The sequence below is a fragment of the Notolepis coatsorum genome (assembly GCF_963971535.1).
Source record: "Notolepis coatsorum genome assembly, chromosome: 2".
Taxonomy (NCBI): domain Eukaryota; kingdom Metazoa; phylum Chordata; class Actinopteri; order Aulopiformes; family Paralepididae; genus Notolepis; species Notolepis coatsorum.
Window position 1 is genome coordinate 23,017,015 of NC_140166.1, and position 26,301 is coordinate 23,043,315.

Below are 26,301 nucleotides of genomic sequence, written 5' to 3' on the forward strand. Positions count from 1 at the left end.
TCTCCTGCTCACAAACAAAGAGTGAAAGAAGAAGCAAGACACTTCCTCTCCTCTTTTCTCTCCTCTCCTTTCCTCTCCCCTCCTCTCCTCCCCTCTCTACTCCTCCCCCCTCTCCTCTCCTCCCCTCCTCCCGTCTCCTCTCCCCTCTCCTCTCCTCTCTCCCCCTCCCCTCTCTCCCCCTCCCCTCTCCCCCCCTCCCCTCCTGGTCAGTAGGATGTGTGGCTCCAGCAGCTAGTAGAGGCTCATTAACTGCTCCAGCTGAGCTAGGGGGGCTTTGCCGTATCAACAAGCTGGCCCTCTGTGTGCCGCCTTTTATGGGGCCTGACAGGCAGACTCCAAATGGCTGCCATTCCCATGATACCTTTGTTTTTATAGGGCAGCCAACAAATAACAGCCCCCGTCAGCACACAAGAGCCTCTCCACTTTCCACTGACCGTCCAGCCAGCCAGCCAGCCAGATAGCTAGCTAGCCTCCTCGCTCTCTGAACATTAGCCACCTAGTGTGAGCGTGTTTGCGTTTATGCTGGTACTTGTGTTCGCTTTTTCCATAATGAATGTTCCTGTATATACTTTATAACCCCCCTCTGTTTGAGACCGTGGCTGGTGCGCCGCCACCTCTTCAACCCTCTTTGTTTTCTCCGCAGGACCGCGGGAGAAAAGGGCTCGTGTTTCTCCAGGTTTCTACATCTCCGGCCCGCGGTGTAAAAGCTATACGCGTTGCCCTGCCAACCGGGTCTAGTGGTCATTACCGGTGGACTGACCTTTGCCCCCCCGGGTTCCGCTCGCAGTCGCATTCATATGACGCTCACATGACGACCACTCCAGTCCCATTGTCATTAAGACATTAAAATGCTTTACATTGATTGGCTAAAAAAGAACAAATGTATCTTTCCACATCAGACGTGCAGTGGAGGTCATAATCAGAAGAATATGTCTTATATTTCAACCCCCCCCCCCCCAACATACACACACACACACACACACACACACACAGACACACAGACACACAGACACACACACACACACACACACACACACACACACACACACACACACACACACACACACACACTCACACACACACACTTTGCCAATCCATTTGCCGGCACTTGCACCGGTTCTCCTGCTGGCCGTGGATGTTAATTGGATTACCATAACCTAATTTATCTAATAGATGGATGCAAATCAGGCCATAAATCAAGTGACATGGAACAAGGTCTAAATGGCAGGAAATCACTGGAGCGGCCGTTAGTTTTGAGCCGCTCTCTCCCTGCGTCGCCAAAACACACGGTGAAACACGTGCGTGTTTATCCCGGTAGAAAACACGGCAACACAGTGTGGAACTCTGTGTCGGCCTCCATGTGAGGAACGAATAATAGTAGGGAAGAGAGGCTGGAGTTGTAAGCAGGACGAGAGAGAGGAGGGGGGAAGGGGGGAGGGACGGGCCAGGGGGAGAGGGGAGGAGGGAGGGCTGGGCCAGGGAGAGAGAGGAGGGGGCTCAACTGTTAAATTTATGGCTCAAACTGCCACATCATCACAGAGAGATGGTATTTCCTGCCTGCCAGGACTCCCGGCAGACAGGTCACGCCACCATTGTGTCACCAGATGGCTAGGATATCACCACAAATTATATCTCTACTAAACAACACACACACACACACACACACACACACACACACACACACACACACACACACACACACACACACATATATATATATATATATACCGTATAGATATAGATATATGTTTGTTGTGAACAGCTCCATTCCCAGATGAAGGTGTGTGTGTGGGGGGGGGGGGGGGGGGGTTCTACCAGTTTGGTTGATTTGACTTTTATTTTGGTACAACTTGGTGAAGACACAGTGAGGTGGGGGCTGGGGCTTCATTTTAAAGCAAGACAAATCTTCAAATAAAGGGAGACATGTCAACTTTCTGGACAAACCTCTACGGAAGTTGACTAAAAAGTAAAAACCCTTAAACCCGGAACCCCTTTTTGTATCATCACCGTCAAGTGAAATCTTATTTGGTAGCTTTTTTGGAGATCGACTACCAATGAGTTTTAGGAATGACTAGAGGACCGTGTCAACTACATCTGATGTGTAGCCCACATTTTGTCATTTAGCTGAACGCTTTTATCCAAAACGACTTACAAGTTCTGTACAACAGGTCAGCAGGAAGGGTAGCCTACAACTATGGTGGCTATGGGTAAGTAACACTGTTCGTCAAACAGTGTTGAACTTGAGTGCTACACTTGACTCTTGAGTGCATAGTAGTATAGACCTATTAGGATAGTAGGTAGTAGTATAGACACAGTAGCATAGTATATTGTAGTATAGACTTATTAGCATAGTTAGATAGTAGTATAGTAATAGTAGCATAGTACATAGTAGATCGTAGTATACACAGTAGCATAGCACATAGTAGATAGTAGTATAGACACAGTAGCATAGTACATAGTAGATAGTAGTATAGACACAGTAGCATAGTAGCAGAGTAGATAGTATTATAGACACAGTAGCATAGTAGGTAATAATATAGGTATAGTAGCATAGTACATAGTACATAGTAGTATAGACACACTAGCATAGTACATAGCACATAGTAGTATAGACACACTAGCATAGTACATAGTACATAGCACATAGTAGTATAGACACACTAGCATAGTACATAGCACATAGTAGTATAGACACACTAGCATAGTACATAGCACATAGTAGTATAGACACACTAGCATAGTACATAGTACATAGTAGTATAGACACAGTAGCATAGTACATAGTAGATAGTAGTATAGACACAGTAGCATAGTACATAGTAGATAGTAGTATACATAGTAGCATAGTACATAGTAGATAGTAGTATAGACACACTAGCATAGTAGATAGTAGTATAGACACAGTAGTACAAAGTAGATAGTAGTATAGACATAGTAGCATAGTAGGTAGTAGTATAGACATAGTATATAGTAGATAGTATTAGGGCTGTGCCGAATGTCTTATTTCTTTTTTAGCTTTGAATGTCTGTCATCATATTTTATCAAAAATCATAAGAAAAGTATATTATAATAATATAAAAAAGATATAAAAACCCTCAAACTAAATCCTCAATTTGAATAAAGTGATTAATCTGATTAAATTTGTCATTTATTTTTATTAAATCAACTTTCTTTAATGAATATAACTTGTCAGTTTCGTCAACATAAATAATCCAATTAGGGCACGGTTGGTACGGAAGTGATGGTGACGTCTTGATGGAGCGCCAAGCGGATGCAGATAGGCTACATCATTTATGATAAATGTTTTATTGAAATTTTTATGACGAGTCATATACTATAATAGTATAATACTATAATATTAGTGTAGCCTAATCTTTATCTCCAACTGTGAAGAAAAACCCCATTGGTTAAAACAGAATGAATAGACACATATATATATTATTTTTATTTAAAAAAATATTTTATTCTAATGTTGATTTAGAATTTGAATGTCAACGTTATGAATGAAGCTTCGATGCTTCGAACTATTTGGTACAGCCCTAGATAGTATACATATTAGTATAGTAGGTAGTAGTATAGGCACAGTAGAGTAGCAAAGTGTATAGTAGTAAAAGACCGTACGAAGGTTAGTATTTCTTTCAGATACTAGAGCTGAAGACCATGGATGACTCGATCCCTGCAGCAACGGTTGAAATAATAGCACGGGAGATGCAGCACAACTTCTCACAGGGAAGCATCATTTTACAGTTCCTGGTATCTGAACATATCTGACCTCTAATCACAAGCAGCTCAAATAACAAGTGTTGAAAACCACATCTTCAGCTTATATGTTTCGATGTGTTTTCACACGAGTGACGTGTCGAGACCGTTAGCGCACCACTTCTGTTGCAGTCGGGATGAACGAGCCAATAACAAATAAAATTAGACATGTCTGAATCTCGCTCGTTCACTTCCCGTCGGATAGAGCGACCCTTCGGACAAAATGCGAAGGTTGAGAAGCCGAATGGAAGCCGGGGGGCAACACAGAAGCTAAACAGTTGGAATGAGATGCTAGTGTGTTTCCAGGATGTGATGAGAACCGTCTGTTAACGTGTCATCATTTAGAGAACTGAACCTTTTAACGACGATGTCACAATGGCCACTGGCCACTGAAAGCTAGTGAGTGGACAAGAGAAGAGTAAAGTATTCTCCCGCTCACAAACTAAGAAGAGTGAAAGAAAAACATCCTCTGGCCGCCTCAGACCCACTCCTATCCCAGCTCCGGGAGGGTCATGATCAAAGAGAAGCCTCCTATTCTCGGTCCTCGCTCCACAATGGTGGAACGAACTTCCCACCACAGTTAGGACAGCTGAAACTGACCAATCTTTCGCCGTCGACTAAAAACACACTTCTTCAATCAATATCTGAATTGAAAAAGAAAACGTCTTACTGTCCTACCTCATGCACTCAGTCATCTATACTAATATGTTTTTATTACTATGCACTCAACACTGCAGGACCCAAGTTTCAGGTTTGACCAGACTCATTCTCCAAGGACTTACGACAAAAAGGGTTTTCTCTTAGGGCCATTTGAGACCTTTTTGGGACGATTTTGGGATTCACCAACCATCCCAATAAAACATATATAATTAATATTATATTATAATAATATAATTTTCTATATTCATGTCTTGCCCGAAAAGGTCTCAAATGGCCCTAAGAGAAAGCCCTTTTTGTCGTAAGTCCGTTGGAGAATGAGACCCAATTTGTTACTCAGCTAAAACAGTTGTACCCTTCCTGTTGACTTGTCGTACAGAACTTGTATGTCGCTTTGGATAAAAGCGTCAGCTAAATGACTAAATATAAAAAGCAAGACACCCCCTTTCTCTTTTCTCCCCTCTCCTCCTCTCCCCCTTACTCTCCTGCCACCACCCCCCCTTACTCTCCTCCCCCATCCACTTATCCTCTCCGCTGCAGTAATCGGAGTGATTTTCTCAGACGTGTGAGTGAGTAAATCTTTATTTCCAGGCCCGTTGCACCTTTCAATGACACGCAAAGTGCTTCATTAACTCTTAAAGGAACATGCCAACATTTTAGGAAATTAGCTTATCATCTTCTCAAGAGAGAGACAAGAAGATAGATATCAGTTTCCTCTCTGTGTGTTCAGTAGAAAGCTATCTGGATGCACGTTAGCCTAGCTTAGCACAATGAATGGAAGCGGACATGACCGGTTAGCTTTCGGGAGAGATGTTAGTTGGACAATGCCTAGGCTAACCGGCCATGTCCATTTCCATTCATTGTGCTAGGCTAGGCTAATGTGCAAACAGATAGCTTTCTACTGAACAAACAGAGAGGAAACTGGTATCTATCTTCTTGTCTCTCTCTGGAGAAGACAATAAGATAATTTCCCAAAATGTTGGCATGTTCTTGATCAAAATAATAACGAGACAAAAAGGAGCAACGTCACCATAACAAATACATCAACCATAATAACAGCGACCCTTAACAAATCAAATAAAAGTCTGAGTAAAGGCAGGGTGTTTAGGAGCGTCTTAAAATAGCGACTGAATCGTCCGTTTTGGCGCGCAGGGGAAGTTAACAAGGTACAACAGTCCAAAAGTGCTTGAGTCGGATTAGTAATTCAGCCGCAGCCTCCGGTAAACATACTGTAAGTCATTGAAACTAAGATAACTTCACTGTATCAGGTTGACTGCTCTAAACCTCATCCGTCCACATTCCCTCCCAGGAGAGCGGTGAGTGTGACAGAAGCAGCTGTAGTTCAATGCGGCTTTATTAAGTAATACGTCAGCCATATGCAAGTCCAGCACACGTGTGGGTCTGGACACGGTCCGGTCGGCTCTAACAGTCTGGTTAAGATGCCTTTTGAAATCCCACTGCGGTGGAGATTGGAATGATAGTGTGCAGTAGAAGGATAACAGTGAGATAACTGTATCACCATCTATCCTTATTGTTTCTATTGCATGAGAAGGGATGGTGAATTTGTCTCTGGCAGAAAATGAAATAAATGAAAAATTTAAAGGAAAATTTATATATATATATATAAAAAGATTTGAACTAGCTTTATTGACAAGAAGTAGAAAAGATTCACAAAAGCAACCATAGGTTATCCACTATCAATATAATTAATCATTGACTTGATTGATGTATTATTATTATTATTATTATTATTATTATTATTATTATTATTATTATTATTATTATTATTATTATTATTATTATTATTATTATTATTATTATTATTATTATTATTATTATTAATTATTATTATTATTATTATTATTATTATTAACTTGGATTTATATAGCGTCTTTCAAGAAACCCAAGGACAATTTACAGGCAACAAAGAAGACACATAAGGAATTAACTAAATAAATAATAACAATAAATGACAGGGAGACGACTAGAGGCCATAATTATGCCTTCGTGAACAGATCAGTTTTCAGGGCCGTCTTAGAGGAGATTTAGATTGAGTTTGTTGGCCTAAACACACACGTCAACTACTGCATCTTGACGATGAATAAAGAGGTGCGGCTCCTTAAGAAGATTCAAAGAATCACAACGGTCCAGACCTATGAATCACATGTTATGACATGACATATACATTCAGATGTCTAGCAATAACACAATCAGAATCAGAAGCAGTTAATTAACTTAAGTACTTTTTTTTTTAAATATAGAGAAGTGTTTGAGGTTTTGTGTCAATGCAGCGGAGAGACAAAAAGAGTTCAAACTGAAGACGTGTCACTGCTGTACACAATATACAGGAAGTGGAAAGGAATACATCATATATATTCACAGGGTGCGAAAAAAGATCTATACCGGTATATATGCTGTACAGGATACAATGACTTTATACACAGTCTATATATAGAGGTTGAGGAGTTATACAGAATATACAGTATATGGAGGTAGAGGAGTTATATACAGAATATACAGTATATGGAGGTAGAGCAGTTATATACAGAATATACAGTATATAGAGGTAGAGCAGTTATATACAGAATATACACAGAGGTAGAGCAGGCTGCAGTTATATACAGAATATACACAGATGTAGAGGAGTTATATACAGAATATACACAGATGTAGAGGAGTTACTGTATAGAAGATACACAGATGTAGAGGAGTTATATACAGAATATACACAGATGTAGAGGAGTTACTGTATAGAAGATACACAGATGTAGAGGAGTTATATACAGAATATACACAGATGTATGAATGAATGAATGAATGCTTTTATTTTGGTATTTTTTTTCTTTTTTCTTTACAAATCATAGTAGTAGAACTTCCAAAAAAACAAAAAAATAAAAATTACCGAAAAGGTGTAGGCTGAAGCCCTTTTTACATTACATTACACTATTTACATTACATTACACTATTTACACACAAAATTTAAATACAAAGAAGAAACACAATTCAGTATATCATTTAGCAAAGGTTACAAACGTTTCATAGTTTTATGTACAAAACGTATACACATTTATTTATGTTTTTTTTTTTTATATATATGTTTTTCTTTTTCCCTTTGTCACTATTTGAACACAGCTATGTTTTAGATAAAATATAACTAGGATAATAATGAGGTTTTATATTTATGTATCACCTTATATTTGAGTAATTTTTTATAGGTACAGGTAGCCTACAGGAGAAGCAGGTGTAGGATGTGAGGGTGACATAGCGGAAGACAAAAAGGGAACGGCTGCTTAATCCTTCTCTCCATCAACGCCCACTGCTCTGAATTATTGACGAGATAGGACCCAAAAACCTACGTCACCGTCTGGCGCACGTGAAGCCGCCCTACAGCTCCCTGGGCAAACGGCGTCACCGCAGGCAACGCGGCAAATGCATGTGGGATTACCACATGGAGGGATGTTAGCAAGCTGATAAGCTGGCATGATGTGTTAATAGCCATATGGAGGACTCAGCACCATGACACCTCAATAAAAACACAGTTAGTCTCATTTCAGCACCCGTCTCCATGTACTGACGGATGCTAACCGCACCGACTGCGCGTACGCAAAGTTTTCATGGTCCGTTTTGTGCTTTATATTCGGAACGATCCAGGGATCGACCGACCGCCTGGACCGACACCCTTTTTCGCATTAAGCCGCAGTAACCTCATGTGCTCGATGGCTAATCTGTTGTTTTAATCTCCCGGTTGATCTCCTTAGTTGATCTCTGACCAAGTAAGGGAGGAATCCAGGGAGGTCTGAGCGAGCGTTTCGTTGGGCAGCGGGCGCTGCAAGTAGGTCAGAGGCCGTCGGATTGTGCTTATGTCAAACAGAAACAAAGTGTCAGCGAGCCCATGTTAGATTTCACAGGAGTGCACGCTGATTAAAGAGGCTCGCATTACACCAGGCCACATTCTTAAAGCCACAGTCGCAGAGATAGTATGTCCGACGGCCGCACGCCAACGACGTGTGAAACACAAGTACAACAACTGAGACCAATTTAGAAATGGGCTCCTTGATGGAATACTGTAAAAACGTACCTCCCTGTACTCTGTACGATTGTCATCTTCTCTCTGGCCGGCGTCCAATCGACTGACCGACCGACTGACTGACGGACTGACTGACGGACTGACCGCCTGCCTCTGCCCCGAGCCGAGTCTCACGGACGCGTTTTAAGACCAGATACGAGGAGAAAACAGGAGGATTGTTGTTGGCGGTTCAGGGGCCTCAGTGTCGCCCTCTTTGTTATCTGGTATAAACTTTTATTAGTTCGAGATCGTCCCCCCACACCCCTTCCTCTTCAGATCTCATGGGTACTGCCTGACGCCAAAAACAAGGGCACCCCCCCACCCCGAGTGCTGACTCCCTCACAAATTATATAGGCCTCCCTTGGCTTTTTTCCAACGAGGTCAATATTGATTTTTCATCCCTGTGTGAGTCGGGCTGAATAATCTTTTCCCCGCGCACGTGCACAGTTCCTACTAGCGCCAAGACATTTGTCAGGAGCCCCGATGTGGGGGCCGCGGATGAGATTGGTAAGGAAAACAAATCCATTAACGTGTCAAAATTCTATTTAACATCGTTAGATCTTATTCTGGGGAAAATGGGATAATGTCCTCACGCCACTGATGGAGGCGGTCGCCTTTTTTGAGAGCCCCTTGAATAATGACCCCAGATCTCTTTATTTAACCGTGTCATTGCTGAGCCATAAAGACTCTCGGGCAGAAAGACATGGAACCACGGGGCAGGTACTGTATGTTTTCATAAGGAGCTCCATTTTTATTCCTTTCTCAGTTGTGGACAAATCAAAGTGACCAACTTATTTCCCCATGGTCCTTACCCCTCCACATCCACCCCCCGCAGCCACCCCCCGCAGAGCTCAAGACATAAATTAAAGCTCTCCCGCGGACCCCCGTCGACTTTCCTCCATTTGTGCAACATGTTTTTTCAAGCAATCCGAGGAGGGAGGAACAAAGAGGGGAAGTCCAACTGTTTCCTTTTTCGCACGGAGGGATCCATAAGCACATTAGCGACTATATCTGGTTTGTATTGATTTCAACCACACTTCAATCTGAATCCACTGATTGCCTCGCCGACCCTCATGAGCGAGGAGGGACGAGGGTGTCTCCTCTAGATCACAGTTGAGATGACAACGGATATGGGTTTTGATAGTATTAATCACCCAGTGTCTATCATGTGCCCCCCTCCCTCTCTCTCTCTCTCTCTCTCTCTCTCTCTCTCTCTCTCTCTCTCGTCTTTTCTCCTCCCGTTTCTTGCTCTCCTAGGCGTCCCGACGCTCGCATCGAGCTGTTCCATAAGCAAACTGGGACAAAGAACCTCGCCTGCCGAAGTCGAGTCATTTCCCTGTGCCAATAAGGCCTGGAATTCAAGCGGGACATTTCTCTTAAACAAAAGGACACATTGATGCACAATGTCCAGCGTTCAGTGAGGTTTTACACGGTAGGAATCGCTAACCCGATAGAATCAAACCGAAACGACGGACGTTGGAATCGTTAGATTGGTGAACGGTTGTTCCATGAAGGGTCAAAGCCAGGGAACCACTATTTTTTTTAATGTTTTTCTAGAGGCATGAAAACACTCTTTCTTCTCTTTGTCAGTCTATTGTTAATGAGATGTGAGGGTGACCTTGAGCCGTGACGATGCGTGACAACAGAAATCTGGGGGGGGGGGGGAATACACTCCGCGCAAAAGACCCGATAAACACAATCAAACAATTCCATTTTTTCTCTCTTTCAGACAGGAGCGCTTGCCGGAGTAATCTCTCTTTCAACGCCTACGTGAGCAGAAGAAGAAAAACAGAAAGGAAGAAAGATCTACCATGGGTTTTCAACTCATTGTTCTATGAAGGTCAGGTTACACATTCTATTAGATATGGTGACGGTCGGTCATATAATGGCACAGCAGACGATGCGGCTCCTGTTGTCGATACGTTTCATTCAGAGTTTGTTTGAAATCGGTCCATTTGTCAGAGCTGGGAGCTATTCAAGCCGGTATTCTCACAAGGTGATCACCATGGGTCTTAGACTAGTAGAGGAACACAGTTCAAGCACAGTTCAAACTTGTGCACGTTTTCGTTACGCAAGTACCACAGTTGCATGAATAATTTCAATACTAATACTGTATATACTAATACTGTCCCCTGTCCTCTCTACAATATGTGACCTGCCAGCCCTGTCCGCTCTACAATATGTGACCTGCCAGCCCTGTCCGCTCTACAATATGTGACCTGCCAGCCCTGTCCGCTCTACAATATGTGACCTGCCAGCCCTGTCCGCTTTACAATAATGTGACCAAACTCTACTTGGTATTTTCTCGTTTATGTAGATCAGTGTTGCTCAACGTGCAGAAGTCAGTCAATAACTCCTCGAACGTCTCTCCCCCCTGTCTTCGCCGGGGCATTACTTGTCCTACGACACGTAGAGGAGACAGAGCTACAACACGAGCAGAGCCTCAGAGCAAACACAGCTCGCCGTGTTTTCATTTGAAATACCTCATATTTCCCATCTGAGTAGATAAATCATCTTTACTGCCCGGGGAGGGCGCAGAGGCCGTCTCCTAAGTAAACATCTTGAGGATCTTGCACAGGAACCGTCTCTGTGTTTTTTTCTATCCGTTTTGGTAGCGCCACCCTCCCCGGCGCTCTCGTCACCTTCGACCCCCTCGCTGCATTTCAACCGGGAGTCTTTTAGCGTCTGTGTGCGAGTTGAGCCCTGTTGCAGAGGGGTGTAGCGGCATGCTAATTACTTTAGTCGGATGGCCCACGAATGATCACCCCCCCCCCACCCTTCTCTGGTTGAGAGGCGTAACTATCATCGGTATTTGTTTATTTTAAAGCCCTTATTGATAAGCTTCACATCACTGTTGGAATGGAATCTTGTAACCTATTCTATACGTTCAAATGACTGGTTGAAAACTGCTTTTTCTTTGATGCTTCCAACACCTAGAATGCCCTCTGACTGACTCTGAAGCTGGAGGTGCTTCCTTCTCTTGCTGCGTTGTTTATTCTTATTCATTGTGCCTATATGTATGAACTGGCTGATAAACCGGTTTTGTAAGCTCGTCTTCTCTGTGAATGAGGGTAACCAAACGTGTCTTACGAGTTGAAATAAAGGTTTGAAGAAAAAGATACGAGAGGACCGGCCTCCCTGTCGCCAGGGTTAGGAGAGGATCATGGGAAGGCTTGGGAAGGTGTGGTTTCTGGTGGGGAGATGGGGAATGCCGTTGCACATGGCTGTGGAATTCTGGGATTGATCAGTTCCCGGACAGGGATTGGTCAGTTGACCGTTGGGAGATTTTGAGTGGTTCTCTCACTTTGATGAGGGAAAATGTAAAACCCTGAGGCCCTAATGCTTACAGTGAACAATAGTTCAATTCATTCAAACAAATAATAATAATAATAATAATAATAATAATAATAATAATAATAATAATAATAATAATAATAATAAAATGTAAATCAAGTTGACGTGTGACAATCAAAATGTCCTGCAACCATAGTCGTTTTCCTTGACTAGTTTCATGTGGATGAAAATCGTGGTACTGCAGTGCTAGTAAACAGTTGAAAGTTCGACTCTATTATTATTATTAGCCATTTATATTATTATCTTTCCTGCCTGTACACCCCCCCCCCCCCCTCCCCCATGCTGCTATGTCACCTGAATTTCCCCAAGGGGGTCAATAAAGGAACACTTAAGTAGTCCTTCCCAATGAGAACCTTCATCATTATTAATGAACTATAGATCAGACTAAACCAGAACCCGGCTTTATCACAGACTAGTGGATGAAACGTACTGTATATATTGACATAAATACAGTTAACTAATTTCAATAGCAGCCCTATTTGACACTATACTATATACTATAATAAACACTGAATCCACACAAACCGAATGTGCATCCTATCTGAAGGTAGATGAACATCCTATCTGAAGGTAGATGAACATCCTATCTGAGGGTAGATGAACATCCTATCTGAGGGTAGATGAACATCCTATCTGAGAGTAGATGAACATCCTATCTGAAGGTAGACTTACATCCTCCTATCTGAGGGTAGATGAACACCCTATCTGAGGGTAGATGAACATCCTATCTGAGGGTAGATGAACATCCTATCTGAGGGTAGATGAACATCCTATCTGAGAGTAGATGAACATCCTATCTGAGAGTAGATGAACATCCTATCTGAGAGTAGATGAACATCCTATCTGAAGGTAGACTTACATCCTATCTGAGGGTAGATGAACATCCTATCTGAGGGTAGATGAACATCCTATCTGAAGGTAGATGAACATCCTATCTGAGGGTAGATGAACATCCTATCTGAGGGTAGATGAACATCCTATCTGAGGGTAGATGAACATCCTATCTGAGGGTAGATGAACATCCTATCTGAAGGTAGACTTACATCCTATCTGAGGGTAGATGAACATCCTATCTGAGGGTAGATGAACATCCTATCTGAGGGTAGATGAACATCATATCTGAAGGTAGACTTACATCCTATCTGAGGGTAGATGAACATCCTATCTGAGGGTAGATGAACATCCTATCTGAAGGTAGACTTACATCCTATCTGAGGGTAGATGAACATCCTATCTAAAGGTAGACTTACATCCTATCTGAAGGTAGATGAACATCCTATCTGAGGGTAGATGAACATCCTATCTGAAGGTAGATGAACATCATATCTGAAGGTAGACTTACATCCTATCTGAGGGTAGATGAACATCCTATCTGAGGGTAGATGAACATCCTATCTGAGGGTAGATGAACATCCTATCTGAGGGTAGATGAACATCCTATCTGAGAGTAGATGAACATCCTATCTGAGAGTAGATGAACATCCTATCTGAGGGTAGATGAACATCCTATCTGAAGGTAGATGAACATCCTATCTGAGGGTAGATGAACATCCTATCTGAGAGTAGATGAACATCCTATCTGAGGGTAGATGAACATCCTATATGAGGGTAGATGAACATCCTATCTGAGGGTAGATGAACATCCTATCTGAGGGTAGATGAACATCCTATCTGAGGGTAGATGAACATCCTATCTGAGGGTAGATGAACATCCTATCTGAGGGTAGATGAACATCCTATCTGAAGGTAGATGAACATCCTATCTGAAGGTAGATGAATATCCTATCTGAGGGTAGATGAACATCCTATCTGAGGGTAGATGAACATCCTATCTGAAGGTAGATGAACATCCTATCTGAAGGTAGATGAACATCCTATCTGAGGGTAGATGAACATCCTATCTGAGGGTAGATGAACATCCTATCGGAGGGTAGATGAACATCCTATCTGAGGGTAGATGAACATCCTATCTGAGAGTAGATGAACATCCTATCTGAGGGTAGACTTACATCCTATCTGAGGGTAGATGAACATCATATCTGAAGGTAGATGAACATCCTATCTGAGGGTAGATGAACATCCTATCTGAGGGTACATCCTATCTGAGGGTACATCCTATCTGAGGGTAGATGAACATCCTATCTGAGGGTAGATGAACATCCTATCTGAAGGTAGATGAACATCCTATCTGAAGGTAGATGAACATCCTATCTGAAGGTAGATGAACACATCCTATCTGAAGGTAGATGAACATCCTATCTGAAGGTAGATGAACATCCTATCTGAGGGTAGATGAACATCCTATCTGAGGGTAGATGAACATCCTATCTGAGAGTAGATGAACATCCTATCTGAAGGTAGACTTACATCCTCCTATCTGAGGGTAGATGAACACCCTATCTGAGGGTAGATGAACATCCTATCTGAGGGTAGATATACATCCTATCTGAGGGTAGATGAACATCCTATCTGAGAGTAGATGAACATCCTATCTGAGAGTAGATGAACATCCTATCTGAGAGTAGATGAACATCCTATCTGAAGGTAGACTTACATCCTATCTGAGGGTAGATGAACATCCTATCTGAGGGTAGATGAACATCCTATCTGAGGGTAGATGAACATCATATCTGAAGGTAGACTTACATCCTATCTGAGGGTAGATGAACATCCTATCTGAGGGTAGATGAACATCCTATCTGAAGGTAGACTTACATCCTATCTGAGGGTAGATGAACATCCTATCTAAAGGTAGACTTACATCCTATCTGAAGGTAGATGAACATCCTATCTGAGGGTAGATGAACATCCTATCTGAGGGTAGATGAACATCCTATCTGAGGGTAGATGAACATCCTATCTGAGGGTAGATGAACATCCTATCTGAGAGTAGATGAACATCCTATCTGAGAGTAGATGAACATCCTATCTGAGGGTAGATGAACATCTTATCTGAAGGTAGATGAACATCCTATCTGAGGGTAGATGAACATCCTATCTGAGAGTAGATGAACATCCTATCTGAGGGTAGATGAACATCCTATATGAGGGTAGATGAACATCCTATCTGAGGGTAGATGAACATCCTATCTGAGGGTAGATGAACATCCTATCTGAGGGTAGATGAACATCCTATCTGAGGGTAGATGAACATCCTATCTGAAGGTAGATGAACATCCTATCTGAAGGTAGATGAATATCCTATCTGAGGGTAGATGAACATCCTATCTGAGGGTAGATGAACATCCTATCTGAAGGTAGATGAACATCCTATCTGAAGGTAGATGAACATCCTATCTGAGGGTAGATGAACATCCTATCTGAGGGTAGATGAACATCCTATCGGAGGGTAGATGAACATCCTATCTGAGGGTAGATGAACATCCTATCTGAGAGTAGATGAACATCCTATCTGAGGGTAGACTTACATCCTATCTGAGGGTAGATGAACATCCTATCTGAAGGTAGATGAACATCCTATCTGAGGGTAGATGAACATCCTATCTGAGGGTACATCCTATCTGAGGGTACATCCTATCTGAGGGTAGATGAACATCCTATCTGAGGGTAGATGAACATCCTATCTGAAGGTAGATGAACATCCTATCTGAAGGTAGATGAACATCCTATCTGAGGGTAGATGAACATCCTATCTGAGGGTAGATGAACATCCTATCTGAAGGCAGCTCCTCCACACGGCTCTCCTGTAGCTGTAACCAGACCCTTCCCCCTGACTCCATCTTATGGATGGCTGTTGATTATTGGATTGACTTGAAGCTCCCGCTCGGTGCTCAGTGTCAGCTCACACTTCTTTATCAGCCGAGAGGGTATTGTCTTTCAGACAGCGGAGGGGAGGGGGGAGGGGCACAGTGGAAACATGACCAGTCAGCTATTGTTAGTCTGACGCTACACTTGTCAATCAGAGCTAAACAGAGGGGGGGTTCTGGTGGTATGTGAACTAGTAGATCATAAATGGGGGAGGGCTGAGCGATACACGCACACACACCTGATATCAGTACATACTAGGTCTGGGAGCTATAGAGATGAAGGTATATACCATCATGGATCCATTTCACTATACTGTCATCTACAATATATATATATATATATATATATATATATATATATATATATATATATATATATATATATATATATATATATATATATATATATATACTGTATATATATACTGTATATAGATTGTAAGTTAATAAAAAAAAAAGTATTACACATGTGATTCGGATATGGCGTGAAACAAAAAAAAATATTCTAACCAACATAAATGGCAAAGCCATACTCCCCTATTCAATAACAATGCACTCCTTATTGGAAAACGACCTATCAGATACCCCAAATGGGAAAAGCAGGGCATACATACATTGGGAGATGTTTTCAACAAACAGGGTTTTTGTAGCTATCAAGATATACATAACAAATTTAACCTCACCAGTTCCACATATTATTTTTACGCACAGTTATTGGAATGTTTGAAGGCTCATGGAGTCCCATTAAGGATACCAATTGAGCACCACAGATATCACAAATTCTTCTATGAAAGAGAGACATCGAGAGGCTTCGTATCTGATTTTTATCATCACTTACTAACGTCTTCGTATGGAATCCTTCCCCTAGACTCAGTCTGGAGGAGGGATATACCAGACTTGGAAATAGATTTTGATTGGCAAGAAGTCTGGGCAAACGTTCTAATTGCGTCACGCAACCCGGACCATCAACAAATTAATCTTAATTATATTCATAGGACATACCTGACTCCTATAAGATTGAACAGAATGGGACTTAGACAAGATTCTCTATGTTCCTTATGTACAAATGGGGATGAGGGTACATTTATGCACATGTATTGGGATTGCCCACCGGTTAAGATATTCTGGGAAGAAGTGACCCAGCAATTATCAGAATTCTTATTTCTGAACATACCTGTACACCCCTCTGTATTGCTGTTGAATGATGTTTTTCAGTTTGCAGCCCCTATACAGCTAAAGAGATTAGTTTTATCCGGTCTCACAGCTGCTAAAAAGCTGATAGCATCACGATGGATTCAACCGGATAAAATGTGCCGGAAGGTATGGGTTCTTACTTATCTCGATGTGATTTATCTAGAGATATCTACAGCAAGAATTTTAGGTGTCAGTGAAACCAACATTGCAATCTGGTTAGAAGTGGTGGAGAGAATAAAGGCTAGCATATGAATTGTAGTGCCTGGTTAGAAACGCATGAAAATGGATGGATTATCCAAGTGGGGGCCCGGGGGGGGGAGAGCGAGCAAGAGCATAATGTATGTATTGTATTAGATAGCAAGTATTAGGTATATATCTCGTAAACTACATTTATATTGATTCAAATGGAATGTATAGTCCTGTGATTTACATTGGATGTTTACTATTAATGCTTGTGTGTCTAATTTTATGTTATGTTTAAAAAATAAATAAATAAAAAAGTTAATAATAAAAAAGATCCTTACTGTAATTTGTACTGGAAAACTAAATATAGTCAAATATCCTTATGATGACAAAAATAAGATAAATATTGATATTGTAGTCTTATCGCCCAGCCCTATCGGTACATATCACGATATCCGTTCACATGCTGAATTGTGTTTGGAAAATAAATCCATTTGATTTGCTTGGAGTGCATGGGAATGTTGGTGATGGTATTGAACCAAACTCAGAAACATTTAGAAAAAAAATTCATATTTCAAATATTGAGTAAATTATGTGCTTGTCGAACCATCCATTCAAACAACAGAGTTGTATATACCAACCATATCACCAGATCATAACGGCGTTACCATGTGAACCCGGTGAGACAGTGACTGATGTGCCGCCGGCCCGGTGGAGGTGTTTGTTAGTGGGGTTTTGATCTAAGGTTGGGGGGTTGGAAGGGGGGGGGGGGGTTGCGGGAAACGGTGGTGGTGGTTTTTACTGACCTCTTGAATCAGCGACGCCGAGCCGCCGCCAATACCGACGCTTGCGTTCCCCGGTTTCCTCTCTGCGGGCGGGACAGCTCGTCCTGACTGAACACATGTCAGAGGACACAGGTGACCATCTCCTTCTGAGAGTCTCTCTCAACACACCAGAGCACGGGAGCAAGGCAAACACAAGGACCCAGGAAAACAAGGTATTGCATCTCTGATAACGACGGCCGTTACCGCGAGGAGACGATCGTTCGCATTTGCTACGGCGAAGAAAACGACCAAATAAACAAACAAACCACAAATGATAATCCGATGGCAGGCGTTCATGAAGCGGGGCATCAGTTAGGTTTCTCCAAGAGTCCACAGTGTAACCAGCACAGTGTGTTGCCTTCTAGCCACTACCATCCTAACCAACTAACGTTAGCACAGCGTGACTAGCTAGTTAGCAACCATCTAACGTTAAATGGACTAGCTACACTGTGCTAATGTTAGCATAGCGTAACTAGCTAGCGAGCAACCAACTAACATTAGTACAGCATAGCTAGCTAGCAACCGACTAACATTAGCACAGCATAGCTAGCAACCGACTAATATTAGCACAGGATATCTAGCTAGCTAGCAACCGACTAACATTAGCACAGCATAACCAGCTAGCTAGCAACCAATTAATGTTAGCACAGTGTAGTTAGCTAGCTAGCAACCAACTAACATTAGCACAGTGTAGTTAGCTAGCTAGCAACCAACTAACATTAGCACAGCGTAACTAGCTAGCGAGTAACTACCCACCGATGTGGAGGTCCTTGTGAATGTGAGTGGTCAATGTTTAATGCAACATGCTAGGGGTGGTGGTATGGTTTAACCATACAGGAGGGTAGTGGCTAGAGGCATGTATCTTACAGCAGGCTACCTGTGACAACGGAAGAGGAGCGCTCCATGTTCACTGCAACAGAAGAGGAGCGCTCCATGTTCGCTGCAACAGAAGAGGAGCGCTCCATGTTCACTGCAACAGAGGAGGAGCGCTCCATGTTCGCTGCAACAGAAGAGGAGCGCTCCATGTTCACTGCAACAGAAGAGGAGCACTCCATGTTCACTGCAACAGAAGAGGAGCGCTCCATGTTCACTGCAACAGAGGAGGAGCGCTCCATGTTCACTGCAACAGAGGAGGAGCGCTCCATGTTCGCTGCAACAGAAGAGGAGCGCTCCATGTTCACTGCAACAGAAGAGGAGCGCTCCATGTTCGCTGCAACAGAAGAGGAGCGCTCCATGTTCACTGCAACAGAAGAGGAGCGCTCCATGTTCACTGCAACAGAAGAGGAGCGCTCCATGTTCACTGCAACAGAAGAGGAGCGCTCCATGTTCGCTGCAACAGAAGAGGAGCGCTCCATGTTCGCTGCAACAGAGGAGGAGCGCTCCATGTTCACTGCAACAGAAGAGGAGCGCTCCATGTTCACTGCAACAGAAGAGGAGCGCTCCATGTTCACTGCAACAGAAGAGGAGCGCTCCATGTTCACTGCAACAGAAGAGGAGCGCTCCATGTTCACTGCAACAGAGGAGGAGCGCTCCATGTTCGCTGCAACAGAAGAGGAGCGCTCCATGTTCGCTGCAACAGAAGAGGAGCGCTCCATGTTCGCTGCAACAGAAGAGGAGCGCTCCATGTTCACTGCAACAGAAGAGGAGCGCTCCATGTTCACTGCAACAGAAGAGGAGCGCTCCATGTTCACTGCAACAGAAGAGGAGCGCTCCATGTCATGTTCACTGCAACAGAAGAGGAGCACTCCATGTTCACTGCAACAGAAGAGGAGCGCTCCATGTTCGCTGCAACAGAAGAGGAGCGCTCCATGTTCGCTGCAACAGAAGAGGAGCGCTCCATGTTCACTGCAACAGAAGAGGAGCGCTCCATGTTCACTGCAACAGAAGAGGAGCGCTCCATGTCATGTTCACTGCAACAGAAGAGGAGCGCTCCATGCTCGTTGCATCATGGTCATGGACTCTTCGAAAAACCTAGATGATGTCCTGGGAGCCTCATGGACGCCCGCCATTATAAACATATTCAACGTGAATGATTTGACCAGGAACATTTAACATTATTCAACAGTTTCCTCATCCCAGAAGTGCATTTCTAAACCAAGCATATCATTCTGTTGACATTTAAACATCAAAGTTGCAATAAACACCACAAATGCGACCCCAGTTGGGTTTTAAGATGCAAAGGGAATGCAAAGAGTCTATGGGCTACTTCATGCAAAGGACATGCAAAGTTGATCATGTTAGTTGGCTGAACGTCAGGAAGGGTTATAACAGCTGAGAGAGACTGAACTAGGATTTGCATCCGGATGCAAACAAATCTGCCCTGAACGTGTTTGAAAACAAAAAAAAAGTTATCACTGGGAATCCTTATTTGTCTTTTGTGCTCCTCTCTCTCTCTTTATCTCTCTTTCTCTTTCTCTCTCTCTCTCTCTCTCTCTCTCTCTCTCTCTCTCTCTTACTCTCTCTCTACCATCTGAATACCGTATAGAACCTGCAATAGCCTTAAGTATGGTTTGGTTCCTCTGGTAAATTATCACACGAATATCACAAAACCAATATCAGCTACATTTAACCACTGCTAAAATGCTAAATGAATGGGAGTCATAGAGGCTAATGCTAAATTAATGGGAGTAATAGAGGCTAATGCTACATGAATGGGAGTCATATGGGCTAATGCTAAATGAATGGGGGTCATAGGGGCTAATGCTAAATGAATGGGAGTCATAGAGGCTAATGCTAAATGAATGAATCATGGAGGCTAATGCTAAACGAATGAGTCATAGTGGTCAATCACAGCACAACGTGTGGCTTAATCACCCCAAATCAATGTAACCAACGACATCCCATTTTATCATAATTAGGATGATTTTGAACGAATAACTGAAACGTGACGTGTCCGTGACCACCCTGCATTTAGCAGCGTCAGCAGTGAAGTACATGTCGATGTTCAATGGTGATGTATCAACCCCCCCCCGCCCCCCCCCCACCACTGAATTCCCAACCTTAGCCCTTCAGGACCAGATGCCTAAGTGGAGCCGTGGCCTGTGGGCCGTTATGAAAATAAACACCCTGGTCAGCAGGATTAGCAGCCGGGTTAATTTACTTATGTTACACCTGATCTGTGTGGCTCTGCAGCAGGGGCCCAGATCAGACGGGACAGGCCCAGATTACCCTCAATCTGGATCCAGGGGGGGGGCGACAGGGCCCTGGGGAACACCGCTAAGCGCTGCTGTGATACTGTCGAACACTTATACAACATGACACATAGGAATACCGACTGTGTTCACTCTCTCACACACACACAGTCACACACACAAACACGCACGGTTGCAAACATACACACCATCTCTCTCGCGCACACACACGCACACATAACACACATGAATCAATGACATGAGCTGCGACAGATGCAAGCAGTTGTATACCGCCAGCCGTGTGTCCTGTCAGCTAGTTGCCATTTACATATGTTACATTACCCCTCCCCTCCTCACCCCACCCAGATCATGTTTCTATCCCCCCCCCCCCCCCCCCTCAGCCCCATCCCCCTGCCGCCCAGGGTTCTTTCTTTAAGAATTAATAAAATAGAATAAAAAAGAAGAGGTCTTCTCCCACGTTTGCCAGTGAGAGCCCCCCGCCCCCAACCCCCCTCCAGGCACTGAATCAGATATTCATTAACAAGCGTTTCCTCTGCTACTCAAACACTTACTGCCACATCGTTCTCTGCTCAGGTTGCCACGGCGCTTAGCTGCAGCTATCAGAGGCGGACTGGTGGGGTGTGTGTGTGTGTGTGTGTGGGGGTTGACTGTTAAACAACATAACTATCAGAGAGTGTGTGTGTGTGTGTGTGGGGGGGCTATACTGTGTACTTGGCCCAGGGTTAATCCTAGCAACAGGGATATCTAATAGCTAGAGCGCTATAGAGGAGGTATTCCAGCCCACCCCACTGCACTCCACACTGCTTAAAGGTCAACTTGCAGGTTGTATTTTTGTTCAATAAACAATGTGACTAGGCCAACGCTGACTTTCATGAAGAGGGGGAAAAAAATTATGCTACTACTAGCCGAGTCTCTGTTTCACCTAAGACTATTGCTCCGTGATCATAGCCATTCATCTCTAATAGGGACGCACCGATATGACAATTGGCCACCGATACCGATACTTGTGGCAAAAAATAAGTATTTGTAATTAAAAAAAAAAAAAATCCTTTTTTCTTTAATGAAACTACTGTATATTTGTATGTGTATGTTTGTATTTGTAGGCCTCTTTACTTACTTAAAAAAGGAAACATCAAGAAATATGTTTATGGTATTAATTCCACCATGCCATGTATCACTCTCCCAGTATCGTCTGGCGGCCTGCAGAGGGACACTATTCTCTCAACAAGAGCTTTCAACCACTCTCCCAGTATCGTCTGGCGGCCTGCAGAGGGATACTATTCTCTCAACCAGAGCTTTCAACCAATGCAATAGAACCATTTTGATTGACAGTCGATTCGGCCAATTACGCCACACCGCTAGCACCCACCTCCTGCTGTTCTTACCACCAATCGGCAAGCGTTTATTAATTTTCTACTTCGGGGCATGCCGCCATTGATCTGCTTGCAACTCCGAGTCAGAACCACAACAAGCTAATACGTTAGCTGCCCGGCAGTGCCTGCCGACCAGCGCGCTCCACAGGATGACCAAACGAGACGCAATGATTTTACTGCAACAAATGTCATAATAAAACAAAGCCTTTCTATACATTTGTCTGGTTGAAAACTTTATTAACAGATTGCAGAATGGGTAGTTGGGTACGGAATGAGCAACGGAATGGAACTGATCTATGAACGGAATAATGCCTTGCTTGCTTGCTATCTTCGGGTAAATACTATGCTGATGTAATTGAACGTGTAACACTAACTATTAGGGATGGGTACCTTTCACATTTGAACCGATACCGGTACCGGTACCTGTGAATCGATACCGGTACCCAACGGTACCTTTTTTCGGTACTTTAGTCTCAAGAAATTTTATTTACCTACCTCAGTCGTAAAAAAAAAAATCCAAACTTCAAATAACTACAATTTCGACAGTTTTCGGCTTGTCATTGCTCCGACTGCTTTGTTGTTGAATCAAGTCAAATCCTAGGTAAGCATATATTGTGCGTGTGAACGTTGACATGAAAAGAAAAAAGTAAAAAAAAAAAAAGTAAAAAAAAAAAAAAAAAAAAAAAAAAAAAAAAATCTGTTTCTCACTTGATTCGATACTCGGTAGTACCGACGTGTTTCGGTTCGGTACCTCAAAAGTACCGAATTCGGTACCCATCCCTACTAACTATATAACGTTAATGCCACAAAACGAATGTTTGTGTCATTTTAACAGCAGATAATTTCTTAAATGCCATCCTCCCGACAGAGCGGTGTTGATGGGGAGCTCTAATGGGTTCGCTTGGTTGTGTTATTAGCATTGAACAGCTAACTGAAAGCTAGCGTTATCTAACGTTAAAGGTTTAGCCATAACGTTACGTTGGCTAAAGTTGGGGCTATTCATAATCCAGCAATAATGGCTGCAGACCTGCAAGCAAAGTACAGCAAGTTGGCAAAGGAGTATTCCAACGTAAATCACATTTTCACCAGTAACGTTAGTCTTCTGCCTCCCGGTAGCTCATGCTAGCTAACCTAGCTCATGTTAGCGTTGTCACTGAGCGACCACCTCGTGTACACAATTAATGACATGTTGCGGACAGCCATATCGGTGACAATGTTTAGCTTTTAGTGCCAAATGATAAGAGTCTGAAGCGGAGTCTCAAAAGAGAATGTTGAATATTTAGTAGTAACTTTGATGCAGTAGCTTGTGTGTGTGTGTGGGGGACAGTGGGGGCGGCGCCGTTGGCAGGACGTGACTGAATTTATCGGCTACTGCCATCGGCACATTCGAGCTTATCGATAGCAGTCAACAAGGCACTTATCGGCCGATACCGATACCCGATACATCGGTGCACCCCTAATCTCTAAAGCTAACCACTATTTGTAAAAGCCACAACCACGTTACCATATTTGTAATAATGTAAATCATTGTGTCGTTGTACATATTGTGTATATAACGTTAGTAGCTAAGTTAGCTAACGTAGCTTAGCTTAGCTTGGTAGCCAGCATTCTCGAAACTCCTAACAATGCCCGATTTAAAATGGTTATCTCCTCTTTGTATACCTTTGTCCTCACAAGTATTCTGCCAGGGAACTTATGGACACGACAATAGTAGTAGTTATAAAGTGTTTGAGCTTGTAACGTTAACGTTAGTTAGCTAATAGCTATCGTGGTAGCCCGTTTCGTGACTGTGATGCACAGAGTGGGCTATTATTGTGCTATCAACATGCCGCGACGCGTAGCTTGCTAGCGGCAAGCTACGCTTTTTTACTCGTTCCCCAAACTCCTCTACATGCCCCGATCTAAAATGGTTCACGACAGTAGACATAATGCTAACGTTAGCGGGGTAACGTTAGCCAGAGCCATATAGCCAGTAGTACTATGACCCGGATGGGCATATGGCATAAGTTGCCTCGAGTGACGTCACAGCCCTGCTGTTATATAATTTTTTTTCTTTTTTTTATAAAATATATATATTATATAATTAGACTTGTACTTGTATTATCTGCGAGACATCGCCACCACACAACAAGCTCCACTGTCTGTGTGTACTCTAGTAGCCTCCAGCTACGACCAGGATTCTCCGGAGCTGCAGCTGGACCTATACTCGAGTAGCCTCGAGATACGGCCAGGATTCTCCTGCGCTGCAGCTGGACCCTATTGGTATAACGTTACTGTGTTCAGCAAGCCCTCAGCTCAAATACGCATCGAATCAGTGTTATAAGACATTGATATCAGGAGCTATCTGTAGCTACTGCTAGCCGGATATATAACGTTAATACAACGCCTCAGTGAATTATTTAGTTCAATGGGACATTTCGTTTTGAACAGTGAACTAACTTGCGCTAACGTGAGCTAACAGCTAACAGCTAACCGGTATCATACACATCTCTACTAGACTTGCTGGAGCGTTTGTTGATGTCAGGAGCTATCGGTAGCTGGCCGGCTAGATACCGTTCGGTTAGACAATGCCTCATCATGTATTAAACTAAAAGTGAATAGTTGACTGGGTCATTTTGTAACGGTAGCTAAGCTAACGTTAGCTCAGGGAGACGCCGTCCTCCCGTGTCCCGTCCCACTAGACTAGAGTAGACCCGTGTTTACATGCGTGCGGGAGGGGCTGGAGGGATGAGCAGACGCCGCACCACCCGGTGTCTGAGACAGAACTCAGCGACAGCGAGTGAGATCGGTTTTGACGATCGGCGAAAATAAAGCATTATCACCGATCACCGATCGCATATTTATACTGATTATCGGCCGATAACGATCGGTGGCCGATCGATCGGGGCATCCCTAATGAAATGAGATACCAATGATATAAACTACCCATAATTGAAGAGTAGGGTTTAACCTGCAAGTTGGCCTTTAAGTGTCTTGTGTGGACGGTACAGCACCCTTCCCTCCAGAGACTACCCCTAACCCTTCCCTCCAGAGACTACTCCTAAACCCTTCCCTCCAGAGACTACCCCTAACCCTTCCCTCCAGAGACTACCCCTAACCCTTCCCTCCAGAGACTACTCCTAAACCCTTCCCTCCAGAGACTACCCCTAACCCTTCCCTCCAGAGATGAACCCTAACCCTTCCCTCCAGAGATTAACCCTAACCCTTCCCTCCAGAGATGAACCCTAACCCTTCCCTCCAGAGATGAACCCTAACCCTTCCCTCCAGAGATTAACCCTAACCCTTCCCTCCAGAGACTAACCCTAACCCTTCCCTCCAGAGATGAATGAATGCTGCCTTCACCACTTCCTGCCTTTCGCTGAGCAGGCGCCCAGACCTAACCTGTAGGCGTCGCTGTCCACAACGCCAGATTACCACCCACGATTTCCCTCCCGCTAACTCAGCCAAACGAGTTAGTATGCCAATCGGCCCAAGCCGCAGGCAATGCTGACTCTGGGAGTCGAGACCGCAGCCTCCAGCCTGTACCTGGGGCTAAATAAATCCACCATAGCCCGTCTACAACTCCCCCAAAACGCTGCCGCTAGACTGCTCACAGGTACCCGGAAGAGAGTTCACATCACCCCTGTACTTGCCTCCCTCCACTGGCTCCCTGTGCGCTTTAGAATAGACTTCAAGGTCCTTTTATTGGTTTACAAAGCCCTAAATGGTAAGGCCCCTGCTTACCTAGCAGACCTCCTCACCCCATATACCAACGCCAGGGCCCTCAGATCGGCTGATAAGGGTCTCCTAACCACCCGTAGGTCTAACTTCAAGTCTAGGGGGGGACGTGCTTTTGCGGTCGCAGCCCCTGACCTCTGGAACAGCATCCCCATGTCCATTAAATCTGCCCCCTCCATCGAGTCTTTTAAATCAAAACTCAAAACCCACCTGGATTCGCCTGTTCGAATCCAGCTCACAGCTCCGGCGTTGTCA

The 26,301-nt window shown here is 43.6% G+C and overlaps 1 protein-coding gene across 2 annotated transcripts in view; it reads right to left on the bottom strand.

The window, feature by feature from the left end:
* arid3c (AT rich interactive domain 3C (BRIGHT-like)) overlaps positions 1–26,301 on the bottom strand; it is a 211,705-nt gene that overhangs the window by 169,414 nt on the left and 15,990 nt on the right. Inside the window, exon 3 of one of the 2 annotated variants that reach the window (XM_084308770.1) lies at positions 17,787–17,873. The exons of the other annotated variant lie outside the window; for it this stretch is intronic. Coding sequence (XP_084164896.1) covers positions 17,787–17,873 — 87 coding nt within the window. The remainder of the gene's footprint in view (positions 1–17,786; positions 17,874–26,301) is intronic. 2 annotated transcript variants of the gene reach the window in all.